This window comes from Podospora pseudoanserina, chromosome 2 (genome assembly GCF_035222485.1).
Source record: "Podospora pseudoanserina strain CBS 124.78 chromosome 2, whole genome shotgun sequence".
NCBI classification, from domain to species: domain Eukaryota; kingdom Fungi; phylum Ascomycota; class Sordariomycetes; order Sordariales; family Podosporaceae; genus Podospora; species Podospora pseudoanserina.
This window is the reverse complement of record NC_085921.1, coordinates 4,811,211-4,830,989: the sequence shown is the minus strand read 5'-3', so window position 1 is coordinate 4,830,989 and position 19,779 is coordinate 4,811,211. Positions and strand designations below refer to the sequence as shown.

General features: G+C 53.6%; 7 protein-coding genes across 7 annotated transcripts; 3 read left to right on the top strand and 4 right to left on the bottom strand.

Moving 5' to 3' along the window:
- Positions 1-158: 158 nt before the first annotated feature.
- QC764_213230 (uncharacterized protein) lies at positions 159-2,515 on the bottom strand. Its single transcript, XM_062945030.1, has 2 exons — positions 939-2,515; positions 159-874 (listed from the first exon to the last, which is right to left on the bottom strand). Exons 1-2 carry the CDS (start codon positions 2,111-2,113, stop codon positions 292-294), a joined length of 1,758 nt encoding a protein of 585 aa, XP_062803917.1. The 5' UTR covers positions 2,114-2,515; the 3' UTR covers positions 159-291.
- An 80-nt stretch (positions 2,516-2,595) lies between these two features.
- Positions 2,596-4,232, top strand: DIM1_1 (Dimethyladenosine transferase). The gene is made up of 2 exons (XM_062945029.1): positions 2,596-3,048; positions 3,135-4,232. Exons 1-2 carry the CDS (start codon positions 2,793-2,795, stop codon positions 4,073-4,075), a joined length of 1,197 nt encoding a protein of 398 aa, XP_062803916.1. The 5' UTR covers positions 2,596-2,792; the 3' UTR covers positions 4,076-4,232.
- A 538-nt stretch (positions 4,233-4,770) lies between these two features.
- Positions 4,771-8,112, bottom strand: QC764_213210 (uncharacterized protein; the record flags this gene model as incomplete). The annotated part of the gene is made up of 1 exon (XM_062945028.1): positions 4,771-8,112. The coding sequence occupies one exon, from the start codon at positions 8,110-8,112 to the stop codon at positions 4,771-4,773; it is 3,342 nt and encodes a 1,113-aa protein (XP_062803915.1).
- Positions 8,113-9,705: 1,593 nt separating this feature from the next.
- Positions 9,706-11,496, bottom strand: QC764_213200 (uncharacterized protein; the record flags this gene model as incomplete). Its single annotated transcript, XM_062945027.1, has 1 exon — positions 9,706-11,496. One exon carries the CDS (start codon positions 11,494-11,496, stop codon positions 9,706-9,708), a length of 1,791 nt encoding a protein of 596 aa, XP_062803914.1.
- Positions 11,497-13,096: 1,600 nt separating this feature from the next.
- RPL10 (60S ribosomal protein L10) lies at positions 13,097-14,480 on the bottom strand. The gene is made up of 4 exons (XM_062945026.1): positions 14,320-14,480; positions 13,676-14,060; positions 13,211-13,618; positions 13,097-13,152 (listed from the first exon to the last, which is right to left on the bottom strand). The coding sequence occupies exons 1-3, from the start codon at positions 14,362-14,364 to the stop codon at positions 13,389-13,391; spliced, it is 660 nt and encodes a 219-aa protein (XP_062803913.1). The 5' UTR covers positions 14,365-14,480; the 3' UTR covers positions 13,097-13,152; positions 13,211-13,388.
- Positions 14,213-15,517, top strand: RPL30 (60S ribosomal protein L30). The gene is made up of 3 exons (XM_062945025.1): positions 14,213-14,809; positions 14,889-15,049; positions 15,232-15,517. The coding sequence occupies exons 1-3, from the start codon at positions 14,740-14,742 to the stop codon at positions 15,328-15,330; spliced, it is 330 nt and encodes a 109-aa protein (XP_062803912.1). The 5' UTR covers positions 14,213-14,739; the 3' UTR covers positions 15,331-15,517.
- A 753-nt stretch (positions 15,518-16,270) lies between these two features.
- Positions 16,271-19,699, top strand: QC764_213170 (uncharacterized protein). The gene is made up of 2 exons (XM_062945024.1): positions 16,271-17,672; positions 17,730-19,699. The coding sequence occupies exons 1-2, from the start codon at positions 17,030-17,032 to the stop codon at positions 18,419-18,421; spliced, it is 1,335 nt and encodes a 444-aa protein (XP_062803911.1). The 5' UTR covers positions 16,271-17,029; the 3' UTR covers positions 18,422-19,699.
- Positions 19,700-19,779: the final 80 nt, after the last annotated feature.

Sequence of the window (19,779 nt, the reverse complement as noted above, 5' to 3'; positions counted from 1 at the left end):
TCAAACCATACACATGTACGCAAAAAGGTAGGACATATACACCGAGGTTGATTTGAAGAACTGCCTAGCTCAAATAAATGACACTGAAGATAGTATTATCCATATTCTAATTAATACTAGACCGGAAAAAAGGGGGATTATTAAGTTTGCTAGAAACAAAAAAGAAGGAAAAAAGAGAGAAGAGCTAGGGAATCTCTTTCAGTGTGTGATAGGGCCGATGCCCTCAACAGCAAATGCTTCAAAATAACTTGATCCTCCTTTTCCATTCTCATCCCTCGGAAAAGTTAAAGGCTAATTTTTCTCAGGCAAACTACTCGCCGCATTCTCATCCGTCACTCCGCTGTAGGCCGGTCTTGCCGTGCTTGGAAAAACCGGCCCAGTCATCTCCTCCGCCATTGCCTCCTCATATGTAGGGGGCGCATCGTCATACGGCGGTGCGTCTTGTCCGGGTCTTAACTGAGGCGGGTAAAGCGCCGCTTCCGAGGCATCGTTCTGTGGTGTGGCTGCCACCGGTCTAGGCGGCAGCACTGGTGCAAGTGGGCGTGATGAAGAAGCCACACCTTGAGGTGGGATATTGGGCTGCGGTTGAGGTTGTTGCTGTGGAGGACGACCATTAGGACCGGTTTGTTTCCTGGCTGGTCGTGTTCGTCCTTGACGCATGGCCTCTACCAATTCTGCTGGGGGAGTGAGACCGGAGAAGACTTGGACGTTGCTGAAGTTGAGGGGGAGGTGGATCTCCTGCGGGATGTTGGCAAGGTTCTTGCCCTTGTTCCGGTTAGAACCGCCAAAGAAAGAGGAGCTGTTGGAGGCGTGGTTGGCGCCGTCTGGCTTTCCCCAGGCGAGTCCGAGCTTGACTTCCAGTTGGTACTCACGACTAAAATCGCGGGGGTGTCAGTAATAGGAATAAGAAAGGAGGCAGGGAGCACAAGAGAAATTACCTCAGATTACACGTCTGGAAACTCGGCATGACGGTGTTGGGGAGAGGCACGTTGTTCCAGATGGCATCGGGAAGGACAACCTCGGTTCCTACGGCGTCGTCTGGCTTGGATACAGGTATGGAAAGACCCTGGCGTGAGACTATCACCCAACGGTTTAACTCGTTGTTGACCAAGTCCTGACATCGTACGATGGTCTTGCCGATGAGGTCAATCTGTATAGCTACGAGGTACACCTCTCCATTGCTGGGTGCCAGTTTCTTGGCGATAAGTCGTAGTGGTATTGACTTATTGCATGTCAGAATAGCTGGATGTGGGAGGCGAGCAGACATCTCGATCGAGGGCGGTGTTGCTAAGCTGGCATCGGCCGACGAGGATGGGTTCGAGGGTCCGCCAACCGGGGGTGGTGGTTGCGGAGTGGTACTCCTTCCAAAGAACGAGGTCCGCTTCTTAGTCGACGGTGGCGCCGTGGAAGGTGGCGTGCGAGGCGCAAAGGCGAATGGACGCCTGGCATATGCCTCTTGGTTGCTTTTTGGTGGTCTGGGTGGTTCGATGGGTAAGAATTTGAGTCCTATTTGATATCTCCAATTCTCCTTGAATAAACCCGGCCTTTGTATCGTGACTTTGACGTAGTATCGAATCTCTGCCTCGCCAGGGAATCCTGTGAAACTAGGAGGTAACGTCTTCGTAACGTGAGAGTACATCAACTGCTTGGTCCCGTCCATCACGCGGATTCCGCCTAGTCCAAATAGTCCAGCTCCTGGAGCGAATCCACCGGCATTCACAACGCCTCCAATCTTGGCCATGGCTTCGGCGTTGCCACATGAGTTGTTGAAGGGAAACTTGAACTGGAAGGGAAAATGATGCTGACCTGGGTTGAGTACGATGGGACCGGCCTGAGGTGGAGCGTTCTCGTTGGGAAATGCCTGGGCTACCTTGTAGAGAATCTTGTGGTTTTCGTAGATGATGTCCCCGGCCGATGGCATTTCTCTGTGCGGTACTCCGGTGCTAGAGTTGTCGTTTGGGATTCCCAGGGCCGTCCTTGACTCTCCCTCAAGCTTCACGATGATGGCGCCCACTGTCTCATGCCGGCTAAGGGTGAGCACGACATGGCCCTTCATGATATCCAAGTTCGTGTAGAACTCGGGCGGGTTCTCCAGAGCTATGCGTATCGACATTTTGACTGTTGTGATATGTTGATTCTCGGTATTGTTGTGAAAATGTATTAGCCGAAACAAATGATGGCAGCTCGGGCAGCTTCAGCCTTCTTGCTTACACACGCCAAGCAAGGTGCAAGCAGCTGCAGGTGAAGCTCACTCGACACAGTGAGCCTGTGGTACAGGTAGTATTATGAGATTAACAAGTTAGGTAGGCAATATAATTCAGAAAAATAGTGCTGTTCAACCACGGTCCCGGAGAATGATTGTATGGAAGCACCCGAACCTTTACCTGTCTGGAAAGGTGCCTTTGAGAAGAGCTTCGCCGCAATGAATAGCGCGGCCCGTTACGTCAGTTCGGCAGCCCGAAACAGCCCACTCTTGCTTGCTCAACCCCTGAAGCGCTGAACCTCGCAGAAGAACTTGGGGGGCTTGGCAACCCTATGCTCGGCACTGCTCGGGCGGTGTGACCCCCCAAGTGGGCTTATCTTATCGATTCTGGCGGGGTCCCTTTTTTTCTGCCAGCCCAAAAAATTATGTGGAACATATGGGACACTCGGATGATCGCTAGAAGGCTGCGGTGAGGGTTCTGTATTCACTTTATGCGCGAATCACCGGCCGAGACAACAGACCTGTCGCAAGGTTCCGAACAAAACCTCCCGACTCTGATCATCCCACCGCCAAAATTGCAGACGACATCATGCCAAAGGCCGCCAAGCAGAAGAAGGGCGGAGGGCCCAGCGGCCCCTACGATCGCAAGTCGAAGCCCGCCGCCAGCACCAACATCTTCAAGTTCGACAAGGACTATGGCCAGCATATTCTCAAGAACCCCGGCATCAGCGACGCCATTGTCGAAAAGGCCTACCTCAAGCCCACCGATGTCGTCGTCGAAATCGGTCCTGGTACCGGTAACATCACCGTCCGCGCCCTGGAAAAGGCAAAGAAGGTCATTGCCAGTATGCCGCCCCCCTTCCTTCCTTCCTTCCTTCCTTTCTTCCACCCCCTACCCCCTTTTCAAGTACTAATGTTCCCTCTTTCTCAGTCGATATCGACCCCCGCATGGGCGCCGAAGTAACCAAGCGCGTCCAAGGCACCCCCCTGGCCAAAAAGCTCGAAGTCATCCTCGGTGACGTGATCAAAATGCCCGAAATGCCCCCCTGCGACGCCCTCATCTCCAACACACCCTACCAAATCTCCTCTCCTCTGATCTTCAAGATGCTCGCCATGCCCAACCCCCCCCGCGTGGCGGTCCTCATGTTCCAGCGCGAGTTCGCCAAACGCCTCGTCGCCAAACCCGGCGACGCGCTCTACTCCCGTCTGTCGGTCAATGTCAACTTTTGGGCCACCTGCAAGCACATCATGAAGGTGGGGAAACAAAACTTTAAGCCGCCTCCCAAGGTGGAGAGTGACGTTGTTAGGATTGAGCCGTTGATTGGGTCGGCGAGGCCGAATATTGCTTTTGATGAGTTTGATGGGTTGTTGAGGATTGCGTTCAACAGGAAGAACAAGACGTTGAATGCGTCGTTTGCGATCAAGGAGGTTTTGGCCATGTGTGAGAGGAATTACAAGGTGTATTGCTCGTTGAATAATATTCCTGTTGATGAAGGGGTTGCTGCTGCGGGGGCGGGGGCGGTGGTGGGGGAGGAAGAGGGGATGGATGTTGATATGGATGATGATGGAGCGGATGGGGATGATAATGAGGAGGAGGAGGAGGAGGAGGAGGAGGATAACGGGATGGATGTGGAAGACGATGAGGATATGCCCGAGTTTTTCAAGGAGATGAAGGACGAGGAGGACAAGGCCGCCGCTGCCAAAACGCCGAGCAGGAACCCCAAGTCAAAGGTTGCGATGGTGGTCAAGGCCAAGGTCAACAAGGTGCTTGCGAGCACGGGGCTGGGGGAGAAGAGAGCGAGGCAGTGCGATCAGAACGACTTTTTGAAGCTATTGGTGGCGTTCCACGAGGAGGGTATTCATTTCTCCTAGTTTGTCGCCTGCTAAAGGAGAGGGGACTGGAGTTTTGGCGTTTCAGGGGCGGGCGGTACAAAAAAGGGTGGTTGTGGGTTATTATTGCATTTACGAGCCATGATTTTAGAGATACTGCGATATGATACCAACAATGATGTCTGTGTTTGGTGTTGTTGTCGTTATATTCTTCTTTCTGCCGTTTTGAAATTATCAAGGCTGAGGTTTACACAGGTGAATACTGGCCTATGGACCACACTCGTACACCAACCAAGTCGAGGGAACATACACTACATACAGACCACAAACATAGAGACAGAGAGGAGATATATCTGCGTAGGTAACCATGCCGCTATGAAAATGCAAGATAAAAAACTTGCTAGACAAACCTTCTTGACCCGCTAATACATGAATTTGTCGCTCCACTCGCTCCCTGTACATGATATTCCCAATTGCCAAACCCCCCATAGACAAAACAAACCGCCCACCGCAACCCTTGTGAGATAGTAGTCAAAGATGATCGCTTGAGATCCAAGAAACAAAACGCCATGTGTGAGTGAGAAATCCGAGAGTGATAATAAGAACCTAGATCATCGCTATCCTCAAACCCCGCCTCCCTTAAACTGATCCAAGTAGTGATAAGGAAAAAACATAAGAAAACGTATGTACTATGATAATAAAGATGAGATTTCCAGAACCAATCCTCAGCTCCCGCATCATGACTGAGCCGTCCTGTCTTCGTGAATCCTGAAATCCATCAGAGAATTGAGGCTAGATCTCTCCCTTTTGATGGAGTGGGCCTTGACACCTGCTTCTTGCTGACTGGCCGCCACAGCCTTGGTGTCAGCTGTGATAGTCCTGGTAGGACTAGCAGGAGAAGGAACAATATTCCATGGGCCCGGTCTGCTGCTGTACTCGGACGGCGCCTGACTGCTTCTCGCGCTGGTGTTGCTCCTTCGTTCTTCCCGGTCTTCTTCGTCTTCGTCTTGGTGGATTTCTATCTCTTCTTGTTGGTCGTCGTGTTGCTGCTGTCTCGATTGGGAAGAGTGGAATGATCCAGATACATCCGAGGCGAAGGAAGAAAAAGAGGAGGAAGGGTCCACGTTTTCATCATCAGACATCTGGTCCTCAATTCCAGCCCGCGGGATGTCTTCCGGTCTGGTGACATGCGCGGCAGCGGCTTGGTTGCCCCAGGCGGCGTGGCTGCTATGGTAATGGTTTTGACGGCCGGGAGTGTGATCGGTGTCGACTCCATCAAGCTCGTCTTCCTCGTCGTCTTCGTAGACATCAATGTCGACGTCATCCATGTCATTGCCCTCGCCGTCGGTTCCAAAACCAAACGATCCCTGGCTGACTCTCACCTGTTTGGCAGGAGAGTCGTCATGAGTCATTTCGCTATCGCAGGGGTCCGACGAGCTTCCTTGGGTGTCATCGTCCTGGAAATCATCTGTCATCTCTTCGTCCTCATCGTCGTCAGGTTCGTAGCCGTTGGTGCGCAACATTGTCTGGGGAGGGCCCCGGCTTCCCCCACGCTGATAGCCGTATTCGCCCACAGCTTCACTGTGAGGGGTTGCATAGTAAAACGGTGTACGGTCGCGCTCGTCATGGTGGCCGAACATGCCTGGCGGGGCGAGAGATGGCGACCGGCTCATGCTGGTGCGGCTCCAACGAGGTGTGTTGCGCGGGACGAGACTCGGCGAGCGGGTGCCCAGTCGTCGCTTCTTAGCTGATACGCCAGACGTCTGAACAGTAGTGATCCGTGGGGTTGGACGAGTGACCAGAGGGGAGGAGCGCCGCTCATAGGGCGCTACGGTCGAGACACGTCGTCGGGCCACGGATTGCGCAGACTGTATAGGTATGGAAGGTGGTGGGACTGAGCCAGCCCGAGTAAACTGTGGCGGCCAAGAGCCCTTTCGTTCTCTTTGAGTAAGAGGAGACCCTGCACGGATGAAGCTCGGACCGTTGGTGAGTATGGGCGACTGCACACCGGTATAAAACTGCTGCGAGGGCTCGGTGGAGGAGCGTCTAGACAAACGCTGTAGGTGTGAGTGGCGAAGGCTCAGGACGGATGCGTTGTGACTTGGAGGCTCATCCACCCGATCATTCCACGCCCAGCATTCTTCCATAGCATCGGCCTCGGGAACATCGCCGGTGGTACTTTGAGAGTCGGGATAGAATCTACTCAATTCGCGAAGCCTTTGCCATGTCCAACCAGCATCCATCGCATGATAGCCCAAGGGATGATCCTGGAGATATGCCTCGGGTTGCGTGATGTACAGACGGTGGACACCGCTGGCTTTCATGATGACACTCGAAACCAGAAAGGTGAAATCCCACAGCGCTGGTGTTGCCATCTCAGCTGGTGTGAGAAATCGTAGTTTTGAGTCCTTGTGAAGCTTTCGCAGAGGAACCCATGCTTGTCTCAGACCCATGAACTCGTTTAGCGGAGAGTTTGGCGAATAATCTGATCGAACTCCAACGAGAGCAGATACCCGGAGGACTTCAGAGAAGGCATCGTGAATGGCAAGCTGAACACTGCGGGCATCAGCTCCTCGAACCAGAACTGTCTTGATGAGGCCGCGGCTCTTTAATCTCTGATCAATGATTCTTCCTGCCGCGAACGCCCTTGGAAGCAACCAGTTTGACTCTGGCGATTGACCGGGCCATTCGGCAAATTTGGGTGACTGCGGATCTGGTGTTGCCCTGCTGAGCGTGTTTTGCATCTGCGTCCACTCCCCATCACCGCCTAGAGACCGGCGTTGGGCAGGAAACTCGTTTGCCTGCACCCACACGCCTTTCAGGGGGAACGGCATAAACACGACTTCAAGCTCCCAGGGTTTGGCGTACGTTGGCAGCGCGGCAGCTTGCAGCTGGTTGACTTGAGCCTGGAGCTTTTGGATCTGGTTGTACACCTCAACCCGGTTGGATGCGGAAATTGTCGTGTTGGTGGCTATAGAGACCACACTGGCGGTAGCATCGTCGGCAATAGCATCAGTCCGAGTGTGTCGCCTGCTTCCCACCACGCTCCCATTGTCGTTCAGCATTTTTTCCACTTCATCCACCCGTGACTCCAGTTCCGTGACTCGCATGTCGACGTTGTCGTGCTTGTCGTAGCATTCTTCGTGGCCGGCAACAGAAAAGGAGGTGTTTTCGAGTCTGTCTATTCGCTGTTCGTGTAACTCGACTGTTTCGGTGAGTTTCTGATATGCGCTGTTGTCATCAGGTTTTGGAGTTTTGCCCTGTGAATGCGAAGACGCCTTGGGTGTCTCCTCCCGCTCGCGCCTGGACAATGGATCATGTTCCTGAGTAGGGTCATCATCATTAGGTCCTGGGCAAACGGCATCCTCTCTAAGCACATTGAGCGTCTGCAATCCCCTCCCAGCAAATGGTCGTAGATATCTGGCCTGGCTGGATGAAGTTGTCGATGGAGGTCCTTGGGTCAGCAGACACTGAGTTGGAAGTGTTGGAAACCCGCGGAGGCTAATGTTCTCGGCCTGAGTCTCGATTATCTCCCCCCAGTGGTTGAATGTGTCGGGCATTGGGCTGTCCTGAGCCGGCTGAAGGTGTCCAATCGACAGTGGAGTGGTGGCCTCTATCCTTGGGTTAGGTTCCGTATTTTGAAAGTCCAGCAGGTTTAGATCCAACGATGCCCCAAAGCTGGTGGGCATCGGCCAGTTCACTAGCTCCTGGACGGGACTCAGCGGTTCCCGGTGGCTCCTGGGCTTTTGGTTCTCCTGGCCTACGACGCCAGCCACAGGCAAGATCTGGGTTGGGCCAAGCTGGGTCTGCTGGGTTTGACCTGAAGGGGCATCCTCATGGAAGCAGGCATGATGTGAGCACATGCAAATCTCGACGGTACCCGTTGCGGCGAGAGCAGAATTGCTCCAGAACCGGCGGCAACCGCATCGCGGGAGAGATGGGTCGGTGTAGTTGCATGGTCCGCCAGGGAGGAAAGTCGCGGGAGCAGGCGCCGGCGCGCGCAAGGCTTGGCCATCGGTGTAGATGTCAAATACAAAAGAGTTGCCCTGGACAGAGGGATCGAAAGGAGTCGCAGCCATTGGGGCCTCGGGAGATCATCTCCCAATGCGATTGACCCTCCACACGGTGAGTTTTTGGGTGGTGGAACAAGTTGGGTCGGATGGCTTCCTGAGGGAAAGGAAATGGGCGAGATTGCAGGTTGCAGAGTGTAGATTGCAGGAGAGGACGAGAAGTCGGGCAAGTTTCCGGTGCGACCCAACGCCAGGACTAAGCTGGGTCGCGACTTGACGAGGACACGGCGGGCTTAGTACATGATACTGTTCCTGGTCAGCTTGTCTGAGGGAGATGGATAGCTTCAGGCGCCGCAGCTCAGCTTCCCAAGCAGGCGTATTGGCATCCTCAGACGCCACAAGGTGCTTGCGCAGCTTTGCGACAATGCGACAAGCCTACACAGACATGGCGACAAGGTGAGGTGGGGAAGAAGACGGGCTAGCAAACGGCAACCAACTGGTATTTAATATAGGTACGGATAGTGATTCTCGAAGTCTAACTGTGAACAGGTGATCCGACCAAAAGGCGCGCAGTGCACGAACAGGCAGGTAGCAAAGGCGAAGCAAAGAAAAAAAGTGAGGCGTTGTAGGCAGCACTGGGGAAGCTTGGGACCACAATGTCGCAAGTCGCAAAACGCAAGTTGCAGGTCGCAGGTCGCAAACTCAGGTTCAGGTCAGAGAATCGGGCAAGGTGCAAGGCGGGGTGGGGGAGCACGAACACATCCAGGAAGGAGATGAAGCCCAGGAACACACGATTTCGCTCCATCCATGTCGACCTGCGATAGCCAGCACTGCCAGATGACTCGGCCATGCATATACTATGCAACCCTTTTCAACGTGAATACCGTTTCGATCCACTTTTGACCCGTTTGTTGTGCCTCACTACAACATTAATAAACAAGCAGAAAAGAGGCGATTGGATGCTCATTATGAACAAACGCGTCGAGGGGTGAAGATCCATAGCGGGCCGTCCTCGAATTGGCTGCTGGCCCCTTGCTCGCTTCGACCTGTCGCGATGTTGGAGCTCAACCATTGGTTAGAAACCACTTAGCATCCCTGTCTCGGTTGACCGCGTCGCAATGGGCGGTTGGTACCTCTGTGAGAGCTTCTCCTCTTTTCTCACCCTTTTAGATTCTCGGTGCCCTGCAGCCCAGCCACCCCAAGTGGTCTCTTGATCTCTCCGGCGAATGGGACGTACCATGTCGTCGGTGGATCAAAAGCTTGTGCTCGGCAGTCACCCGGTCGTTCACATCTGATTAACGAGGCTTACACTCGCATCGCCGTTATATGAATGCTAACTTGCCGCTCATGTTTATATCCATTGGAAACGCAGGGCGACGATTGAGGCTGAGGAGTTGTATCCATGAATGAAAAAAAATTGTTGGGATTTCAAACCATCGAAATGTCTAACTGATTCTGGCTCATGAGTGGTGGGTGACAAATGCTCCCCCGGTAACCAATACGCCCTGCTTCCGTTGTGTGCTCCATTATGATAGGAATATATTGACCGCTTCTTGCAACATGATGTCCAAATATGACCTTCTAGGGTCTAAATACCGAGAAGAAAAAGGAAACAGAGATGTGCGCCGAAAATGCATCCCCAACCAGCCGTTGACCATACATTTAGACCTCGCCCCAACTTCCCATAATAGGCCCGGCGCTAGCAATGATACTACCAGTCCCAATGGAGCCCCCAATGTCCCAAAAATGCCGAGATGATTGCCTCGAAGACATGCTACTCCTCCTCGCAGATCGCCTCGTGCTCTGGCTTGCACAGCTACCGGGACCATGTCTCATTGTGACGGGATTAGCCGGCGTTGTTGATCTGAAACTGCGTCGCTCCGCCGGACGGGGCCGGTGGTGGCCGTGTGAATTCGCATGTGCGTGGGATACCAGTGGATGGTGCTGTCGAATCCGGGCTGCCTTGGCCGCTAACTCTTGGGTGCTCGAGGTGGCTAGATGCGATGTTCCCGATGTGAACGGAGGAGATGATGGGCGAGACGAGGTAAATCGTGACCGTAGGTAGCGGAAAACGAGGCGGATATCAAGATCTTGCTCCCACTCCTGTTGCGTAAAAGTCTGGCCGTTGCTGGTGGCCACATCAGGGGTAGCGTCTGAGGACGTGGACGGGATGGCATTCAATGGCTGCGCAACGCCAGCATCTGCCGATTGTCCAATGGTGGGCTTGAATTGCGGCATGGAAGCGGCGCTGCTGTTCATCCTTTGAATGCTGTCTGGCGCTTCTGGTATCATGGGCAACCCGGCGTATGGAAGGGGCGTCTGTTGAACACGACTGTAAGTGGAAAAGGCCCCAGGATGTGTCGACATCTGATGGACAATTCCACCAAGCTCATTTGCAATCCGTTCCAACATGTGTAGTTGCCATGTCGAGTCGTCGCGTGACTCTGATTCCTTGTTCGCAAATGCGGGGTGAGCTGAGTCCTTGGGAGACCCCCTGGGAGTTTTCATGTCGTCCTCATCCGGAAGCACCTCCCCAAATAGAATGGCGAGCAGCTTGTCATCAATGCCCATCATATCGCAGATCACCTTGCGCGTGAGTCGACTCCACAATCCTCCCTTCGAGGTGTCCGTTGATGCTTCATCCTGGTCGTGCCATTCTGTACCGGCAAGATTGATATCTTCGGCTTCCTCGTCGGCAACGCTCCTTGCGATCACATCTTCCAAGACGCCCTTCTCCAACCGAGCCCTCTGTGCCGACAGCTCTGACTGTCTCCTCCGCCTCTTTGTTTCCTTTTTGATATCCTCCAACAAAAGCTGACTCTGTTCTAACCGCCACGCCTCTATTCTCTGATTTCGCTCCGCCTCTTTTGGCTCTTGACTCTCCAGCTGAAGGCGAGCCAAGTCAAAGCTCTCCCTCCTGTGCATGACGCGATTTGGGTTGAACTGTTCAAAAGCATACATGCGCTCCTGAGCCTGTACGCTATTACCGGGCACTTCGAATCGGAACGAACCCAGGCCATCGTGACCAGGGAAGATGTGCGTCGAATGGATGATGTCTGGTTGATGATATGGGCTATGCGCTGTCCTGAAGTCTGGGAGGTGGCTGTCGAGGCTGTCAAGCTCGGCGTCATCTTCTGCGATGCTGTTTACAAGAGCCACAGATGGCACTACGGAGTTGCTCGGTTGCGAATTGAAGTCGGAACGCGCTGCGGTGTCAAGACTTCCCAAATCGCTGGTTCTGGATCTCCCGGGCGTGATTTGATCATCTTGGACAGAGCTCAGGTAGGAGGTTGTGGTTCCGGCATCAGTACCTGGTGTAAACAAAACCCATGTATGGGGTTCATTGGTGTCCAGGCGAGCCTGGGGTGAGAGGATGGCAGAACCCCCATCTTCAGACTCGGCATGGGCAATCCGCGGTTGTTGAACTTGTCGCGTAGGCTGGTGGAATGCCATTTTGAACACCGAAAGATGACTGTGAACACACAGCACAACAGCGACAGCGCTGAGATGGATGGAGGTTGATGATGTTGGGCAACAGGGGGCTGGGCAAGAAGACCCCTAAAGGTGACAGGTTGTTTATCGCGGGGGTCCCCAAAAAGGAAGGGCGCTTCGCAAAGGACCACTCCGGTGGTGGGGAGGCGAGCCGTGACTAAAGCGAATGGTCTTGGGTGGTTTGTTGAGAGGAAGAGATGCAAAGTCGCGTGCTTTTACTGGTAGGAAGCGGTGAGGGGGTTAGGTTGGGGGTCCAGGTCTCTCAGCAACCACACCCTGATGGGTTTCAACAGCGATTTGGGATATCTATCGATGAGGTGATGGCGATGGAACGGTGAGTATGGCCGCTGACTTGCTGACGGCGGCGTCGTGTAACCTGCCTTGCCTGGAATATGGCAACTGAGAGTCGGCTGCAAATCTTGACAATGCCCGGTTCTGACGAAATATGTGCAGGTACAAAGGATGACGGAAAGCAGACTGGAGAGGTTGCGGCGGGCTGGGCGAGGGGCGATCGGGAAGAATGGGGGGCGGCCTGCAAGCTGCGAGATGTGAACTGAGCACAGAGCCCGCAGCACGGGATGCTATCAGACAGCTCACGAGGATAAGATCTTTTGATGAGCGGGAGACCCTGTCCGTTTTTTACCCCACATTGGACGAGTTAACCGCTGCTTTTTCAAATATCAACGTTGGTCTTTTTTTCGCCTGTTGCTGGCAATATCGAACAACATTCGCGTTTGATGATATTTTCATCCTGCGTGTATCACTCGTGGCAACGGGGGTCCCGTCCGCTCTGCAAGTGCTCCCCTTTGCGCGTTCAAAAGACCCCATCCAACGCTCCACAGATTTTTCAGTTGCGTGACAGCTCGATTGGCCTTGGCCTGACGTTATCGAGTCGGACGGATCCGATAAGCCCCACCTCCAACCTCAAGTTCCAAGATCGAGCTTTTGAAACGATTAAATAACAGCTGCCACGAGGATGGCAGCCCAAGAAAGTGTTAGCCGAAGAAACCGGCGATGCCCAGTCAGATGATGGGGGCTGATTAGAACTGGTAGCCGATCCAATGTCACAAAAAAGCTCACTAAGCGATAGCAAGTGACCAACGTATGGCGGGGGTGTTAGCCACTATCTGTTGATATCAAGAAGACCAACAACAAGCAAAGCCGGGACCGGATCTCGTTTGATCATGAATTACACTACACTCGAAGCAGGGCTTGTTCTGCTTGGCCTTCTCCAGGCTCATAGCGCAAAATAGGATGGCCGTATGTACATAGAGGAGGAGACGCCGAAGAGATCTTGGTGGATTCCCCCCTCCTGTCTCCAAGCCGAGACTTCTGTCATCATTCGTGCTAATAAAACGATACGGATGATGTCATGCACATCGCAGTCATTATTTAGCAGCAGCGGTCGTATATTCATGAGGTCCTACGTTCGTTCCAGGCGATGTCGCTGCACTTAGAGTCGTCCTCATCTTGAATTTTCGTGTTGCCACAGTCCCAGGCTGTTGTGATGTGGGACATCAGCATATTGCCGGGCACCCTGTGTTATTACAGAGTAACAGCAGCTGCTACATATATGGATTCACTCATGGATGTTCAGTGGAAAGTCTTGATTGTACGCTTTTTGAATCACTGTCATTAGGGATCCCGTACCAATTCTCAACGGTCCGGGTCTCACAAGAGGGTATAATGCACAAATCCTTGCTGAACATTCATGGCTGAATGGTTCCATTGACTGTCAAGGCACGGCCTTTACTAAAAACATGCCTTCGTCTCTGCCCTAAAAATGACCCGTTGCGCCACCCTCAAGCCAAATAACCATTCTTTCCCCAAACGACCCCGTCACCAGCACCACTTTAGGCAGTGAAGGCATCAGGGAAGCGCTTCATGTTCTGAGCGAGGTTGCCCTTGTTGGACAAGAACTGAACATAAGCACCATCGACCTTGACGCGGCCGGCGGCCTTGGCCTCGAGGTACTCCTCGCGGCGGAGGGGGGTGAAGCCCCAGTTCTTGGAGATAATGATCTTTTGGCGACCGGGGAACTTGTACTGGGAGCGGCGGAGAGCCTCGAGAGCGATAGCACGGTCTGAAGACAGCGGTTAGCATCCGCGGTGGTTACAGAACATGGTCCGGAAAAACTTACTAGAGTCACGGGTGCGGACGCTCAAGATGATCTGGCCAATGTTGACACGGGCGACAGTGCCGTTGGGCTTACCCCAGGCACCACGCATACCAGTCTGAAGTCTATCGGCACCGGCGCAGGACAACATCTTGTTGATACGGACGACATGGTAGGGGTGGGCACGGACACGGAGGTGGAACCCTTCCTTGCCGGCAAGCTTGACGAGGTACTTGTTGGCGCAGATACGGGCGGCTTCAAGGGCCTCAGAGCTCAGCTGTTCCAACTCGTTGGAAACGAGGTGGATGCAGAGAGGGAAGTCATCGACGGTGGCACGCTTGCGGCCAAGATCGAAGATGCGAATCTTGGGGTCGGGGACACCGCGGTTGAAGCGCGACTTAGGGTACGGCTATCAAAGAAATGAGGTCAGCATCTTGTTCAAAGACGAGCACAATACAGTCAGAACCCCGTTGTTGTTGTCGTTGTTATTGTCGTCATTGTCGTCGTCGGTGTCCTTCGTTGTCGTGAATCCTCCTCTTTCTGCTCGGTCCTCCGTCATGCCCATGGTCCATCGTCCATTTTTCCGCCCACAAATCCCGAAACGAAAATGCCGACCGACTCCTTCCAAAGGTTCAAAACTTCAACATCTCAAATTATCGCAAACTTACCTTGTTCTTGCAGTACCGGTAGCATCTGGCGGGACGGCGGGCCATCTTGACTGATTCTCGCGATGTCGCTGGGTGTGGGTGTCGCTGGGTGTTGGGGTGCGAGAGGGACAAGTGGGAAGCCTCTGTATTTTGACCACATTCAAATTCGCCTTCGATTACCAATCGCGGGCTCATTTTCCTGCCGGCTGAGCTGATCACGTAAAAGTGGAGCTGTTAGGGCACAAGGAAAATCCGGTCCACTGTACGCAGCCAATCAGAGCCGACCCCACGTTTGCTTGGGATTTGGAGATTTCCAAACTTTCTGGAAAACTTGACTTGGACTTTTTTTCTGCAACCCGACGACGCTTCCTGCCAAAGACAAGGACAACACCAACCTTCGAGGCCAACTTCTATCTCTGTTAAACCATCCCAACCGTCGCAATGGCCCCCAAGAAGTCTAAGTCGGACGCTCAGTCCATCGGCGCCAAGCTGGCCCTTGTTATGAAGTCTGGTACGTTTGTGGCCGCTGAGCTGCTCGCGAGAGCCTCAATTTTGATGGCGAAAAAATCACTAACGGTGGCGGTTTACAGGCAAGGTCGTCCTTGGATACAGATCGACCCTCAAGGCCCTCCGCACCGGGAAGGCCAAGTTGATCCTCATCGCTGCCAACACCCCTCCTCTCCGCAAGTCTGAGCTCGAGTACTACTCCATGATGAGCAAGACCTCAGTCCACCACTACAACGGCACCAACGTAAGTTGAATCCCGACAGTCGCGTAGACTCTGCAACCAGAAAAAACACCGGGCATCAATCCTGGATGTTTGTTCTTGGCCGTGAAGACACCACGTTGTCAAACGGTCCACCCAGAGAAGAAGTCTGCTATAGGCTTTGGAGGGTACAAGATCAAGTGCTAACGAACCTCCCTCCCTTACAGATTGAGCTTGGTACCGCTCTTGGCAAGCTCTTCAAGTGCTCCACCATGGCCATCCTCGACGCTGGTGACTCCGACATTCTGGCTGACCAGACTGCCTAAAGAGCCAACCTGAAAAAGACAGGGAAAGAGTTGGCATTTGGCACGGCGTTCAGGTTCTCAACTCCGGCAAGTCACACACCGGGCTCTGCTCGGCTCAAGAAGTGATTTTGATGGCCATGGTTGGTCAGGGCTTGCCCTGGATTGATGGCTCCAATAGATAGTCGTAATACATGACCTCTCGTTGCCATCTCTTTGTTTTAGTGATTAGTGTTGCCCAGTCGTGGTGACTAAATCAGCTTCGCTGCGTTGCCTCTGAACAAAGTCGGTGTTCTCGATTTGTCAGTTGGAATCCTCCATGGTTTGCCTCCCAGTGTAAGCCAACAACCCAGATGTTGAGCTACGTTTGACCAGGTGGTAAGAAGACACCTCACAGCTGGCATAAGCATCCGGTTGACACCCTTCGGGTTATCGGGATCGGAAGGGAAGATCCATGCCAGATCGACCACTGACAGCTCCCTATGCGCGGTAGGTTTGGAGAGAGCGCATTGAAAGGTCGAATTGTTTTAATTAAAACATGATGCGGAACCCGAGGGCGGAATCTGAAGCCTGCTTCCTTTGTTGGCCACGGCCGATGTTCATGACCACGTAAGGAGGCAAATACACAGGTAAAGGACACTTAGAGGATTAATGAGACTGTCGATGAGCTACCCATTGTTTCAGGGCGCTTGAGTTGTTGGTTTGCTCATTATGGTTCTCCATTCTCCACGTGCCCCGGACTCATAACGACCGACGAGGATCAAGAGACCAGGCAATCGCTGCATGAACAGCTAACGCGGGGCGGGTTGCTCATTTCAGCGAGTCCCCGACCACTTTACCTCGCAGCAAACATGGAAGAGGTGAGACCGCTGTCGGTGCATGATAAACAAGGTTTTAAAGCCGTAATTGCTTCCCGGGTCTCTTGTCTTGTTAAGGCTGGTGGAGTATTTGTGCTCGTGTTCTCAAGTCGACAAAGAAGATGAAGACAGCTCTTTGGGTGGAATCCCATCAAGAGGCCGGCGTGCTACCTTACTGCTAGTAGCTCTCCCACACACACCTGCTTATTATGACTTGCCTCCTGCAAGTCACATCACTTGAGGGCTTGAATAGTTAGCGCTTTGGTCTCGTGGCCGAGGTGCATATGTATACCTAGCAACAGACGAACTGCATAGGAGGTCGGCATGCTCTGAGAGACCCCAGCAACCAGTCCAGGCAGGTCCCAGCCAACAAATCCATTCCTATCACTCGACCTGTCGAGGCTGCCAGCGCAAACAAGCACAACCTGTTGTCAAACCTTGATCGATACTACGATATCCAGCAGAAAGCCTTGAAAAGAGTCGACCAGCTCAGAATAAGTCGCTAGAGAGTCAAGAAGCCCAGTGACCAAGGGTCCCCCAAACGCCACTAATAACAGCGCTAGAACGCCCGACAAGGCAAGTGGGTCGGCAAATATCCTCTCTCAGCTGTTGTCCGGGGTCGTCCCCCCCTTCACAAACATAACGTCCGAACTGGAGGTGAAACGTCGAGTTTCTCTTCCTCCTCACCGCCCCAAAAAGAGTCTTCGAGCCCCTCTTTCAGCCTATCGACTTTGCGCTCGTTACCTGACCTTTTCGCTCTGCATCTTGGGTTCTTTCTTTTTTGCATAGTAGTGGCAGAGTATCGCTAGACTCACCGCAACAAAGGAACCTATACTACATTTCATAAAACCAACCTACCTACCGCCATGGCTGCCGTCGTCAAGAAGCCTCCGGCGACTGGTCGCGAGACACCCACTGGAACTCCGCAGCGCCCGAGTGCGAGATCATCAACTCCTACCACCTCCAGCACGTCTGGCACCACACCCGCCGCCGCAGCACGCAGCGCCCGTCCTTCACGCACCGGGACACCTGTCTCCGCACGTGCGGCCGCCCACGAAAGGCGCCAGTCCCTTCTCAACGGCATCTCTAGCAATGGCAGGAGCGGTAGCCCAGCCGACGCCGAGCGTGATGAGGCCATCCGCGCCGAGACCGTGGCCATCATCGACGACTTGAAGACGCGACTGGAGAGGGCCGAGAGCTCGGCCGAGTCAACCAAGCGTCAGGTTGAGATTCTTCAGGACAAGCTGGACGAGGCGCACAGGGAGCAGGCGAAGCTTGAGGAGAGGGTTCACGAACAAGAAGAGCAGATCGAGACACTCACCAATGAGAAGCGCGAGACTGCCCGCCAGATGCGCGAGATGGAGAACATCTACGAGGCTGAGCGGAGTGGCATGATGAAGGAGAAGGAGGAGATGGCCAACCGCGAGGAGGAGATGCAGACCGTGATTCAGCGCCTCAAAGACAGCCTCGCGCAGAGGAACCTGGACGAGGACAGGCCGACGCGGCAATGTGAGTGTTTTTGTGGTCTGGTTTGCGCGTGGAAAATATACTGATACCCAAACACAGCCGTGACCAACTCGCCCAGCATCGAAAATGGAAGCTTTGCGCCCCCTTCGTCCATCCACCGCAGCGATTCACGCAACAACTCCAAGTTGTTGCTACAAAAGGACAAGCTGATTGAATCTCTCAGACTCGAGTTGGCCGAGGCACAGATCAAGCTTGTCGAGTCGCAAAACCAGGGCGGTGGCCGTCTTCAGGAAGTTGAGCGCCAGCTCATGGAGGCCCGTGTGGCCAACGCTAGGTTGATGGAAGACAACGAAAGTTATCAGCTGCTTCTCCAAGACCGGACTCTCAAGGGCGACTTTGGAACGAACGATTTCAGCTATCTCGGTCACGCCTCGGCGAACCAAGACGCTCTCGCTGCCCTGGAAGGCAGATCCAACGGAGCCAGCTTGGCCGATGAGCTCAACGGCGCTGCCGAAAGCGACCCCCCAAACGAACAGGAGCTCGAGACTCAGAGGCGCCTAGAGGCGGAGATCAAGTCGGTTAAAGACCAAAATAAGGCTCTGACTCTTTACATCAACAAGATCATTGAGCGTCTGTTGCAGCACCAAGGATTCGAGCACATCCTCGACCAGAGCAGCGATTTCAAGGGCAACACAAACGCAAACACCAACAAGGAACTCCCCCGCCCCCCACCCCCAAGCAGGCAGCCCCTCCACCTGGACCGTCCCTCCTCCAGCGCGCCAAGACGATGAGCATCGGCGGCGGCGTCCGCCCCAAGCCCCGCCCCATGAGCTTCATGCCCTCGGCCAGCACCGACGTCTCCAACCCTGAAACGGCGCCCAGCATCCCCATCGGCCTGACCCGTAACACCTCGACTCGCCGTGCTAGGCCCATGAGCGATCAGTACACCTCTGTCGGCGCCGCCTCGCTCGTAAACGCCATGTACAAGGGCCCTTCCGCCGTTGACGGTCCGCTTTCCCCATCCCTCCGATCCTCCCAGACCTTCTGGGCGCCCCAGGGAGCAGGCAACCGCTCCAGCATGAGCGGCAGCACCAGCGGCAACGGCCCTCAAAGCGCCCACTCCACGACCGGTGCCCCTCCCGCTTCGGCGGGCAACTTTCCGGGCATGCGAAGCGAAACAAGCAGCACGAGCGGGGACTCGATTCTCGAACGGGATTTCGTCTCCAGCCATAGCTCCCCTCCCAGAAGCCAGCACGAGAAGGAGAAGACGACGTTTGGGGGCAACAAGCCCAGGCCGTTGAGGCTCGTGCAGGAGAATGCCGAGGCTCAAGCAGCGGCCGAGAGGGCGAACAAGAGGAACAGCTGGATGGGATGGGCGACGAGCGCGTTTGTGAAGAAGGATGAGCAAGCTGTTGGGACGGCCGAGACGATTAGGGAGTAGTTCACGTCTTCTTCTTTTAACGAATTAGAGTTTTATGATGAGAGACGGTGTGTTGGACAGCGGGATGGAGAGGTGGGCAGGATAAATGGATGGTGTGTGAGGGGGTGAAGGGGGGCTATAAAAGATGAAATACGGGAATGGGCTAAACTACTGATGAACAACGTACGTACGGGTATATTTCCGATGAAGATGAAGACACAGAAACGAAATGATCAAATTAAACTGGGAATACTACTGGGAGGGATGATGGGATGGGAGGGTGGTTAATTAGGTATATATAATGATCTGTTGTGGCTTTTGTTTTGCTTTGGTCTTTGTTGAGTTTCTTTTTGAGTGTGTAGTTTTGTTTGTGGGGGAGTTGAAGTTCATCTTGGGTGGCTATGGTTGAAGAAGGGGGACGTTTGTATGCTTTGGTGGGAATAGACAGAGATGAACGTTTCATTTGTGAGCATGAGGCGAACATAGCAGGGTAGGGGTTATGATGAGAATTATGTTTTGAGGTTGTTGCTCAATGATGATAGATCGTAAGCGAAAGCCTGAACTTTGTTGAGCGTCTTTCTTGTTTACACACTTGACAACGACAATAGAATGTGCTTATATTGATATCATGCAATGTATAAAGAACTTGACCCGAAGGTAACGGCTGCTGTGTGCACATGCATTCCCCTTTGCTGCTCAAAAGCCACATCACCTTTAAAGATATGGTGG

What these genes read in the sequence shown, in the direction of transcription:
- QC764_213170 (XM_062945024.1), top strand. Translation starts at nt 17,030, where the DNA reads ATGGCTGCCGTCGTCAAGAAGCCTCCGGCGACTGGTCGCGAGACACCC. An exon ending in GGACAGGCCGACGCGGCAAT is followed by an intron (nt 17,673 to 17,729) that starts GTGAGTGTTTTT and finishes ACCCAAACACAG; the next exon opens with CCGTGACCAACTCGCCCAGC.
- DIM1_1 (XM_062945029.1), top strand. Translation starts at nt 2,793, where the DNA reads ATGCCAAAGGCCGCCAAGCAGAAGAAGGGCGGAGGGCCCAGCGGCCCC. An exon ending in GGCAAAGAAGGTCATTGCCA is followed by an intron (nt 3,049 to 3,134) that starts GTATGCCGCCCC and finishes CCTCTTTCTCAG; the next exon opens with TCGATATCGACCCCCGCATG.
- QC764_213230 (XM_062945030.1), bottom strand. Translation starts at nt 2,113, where the DNA reads ATGTCGATACGCATAGCTCTGGAGAACCCGCCCGAGTTCTACACGAAC. An exon ending in TTCCAGACGTGTAATCTGAG is followed by an intron (nt 875 to 938) that starts GTAATTTCTCTT and finishes CCGCGATTTTAG; the next exon opens with TCGTGAGTACCAACTGGAAG.
- RPL10 (XM_062945026.1), bottom strand. Translation starts at nt 14,364, where the DNA reads ATGGCCCGCCGTCCCGCCAGATGCTACCGGTACTGCAAGAACAAG. An exon ending in ACCGGTACTGCAAGAACAAG is followed by an intron (nt 14,061 to 14,319) that starts GTAAGTTTGCGA and finishes TTTCTTTGATAG; the next exon opens with CCGTACCCTAAGTCGCGCTT. An exon ending in CGTCCGCACCCGTGACTCTA is followed by an intron (nt 13,619 to 13,675) that starts GTAAGTTTTTCC and finishes CGCTGTCTTCAG; the next exon opens with ACCGTGCTATCGCTCTCGAG.
- RPL30 (XM_062945025.1), top strand. Translation starts at nt 14,740, where the DNA reads ATGGCCCCCAAGAAGTCTAAGTCGGACGCTCAGTCCATCGGCGCCAAG. An exon ending in GGCCCTTGTTATGAAGTCTG is followed by an intron (nt 14,810 to 14,888) that starts GTACGTTTGTGG and finishes GGCGGTTTACAG; the next exon opens with GCAAGGTCGTCCTTGGATAC. An exon ending in ACCACTACAACGGCACCAAC is followed by an intron (nt 15,050 to 15,231) that starts GTAAGTTGAATC and finishes CCTCCCTTACAG; the next exon opens with ATTGAGCTTGGTACCGCTCT.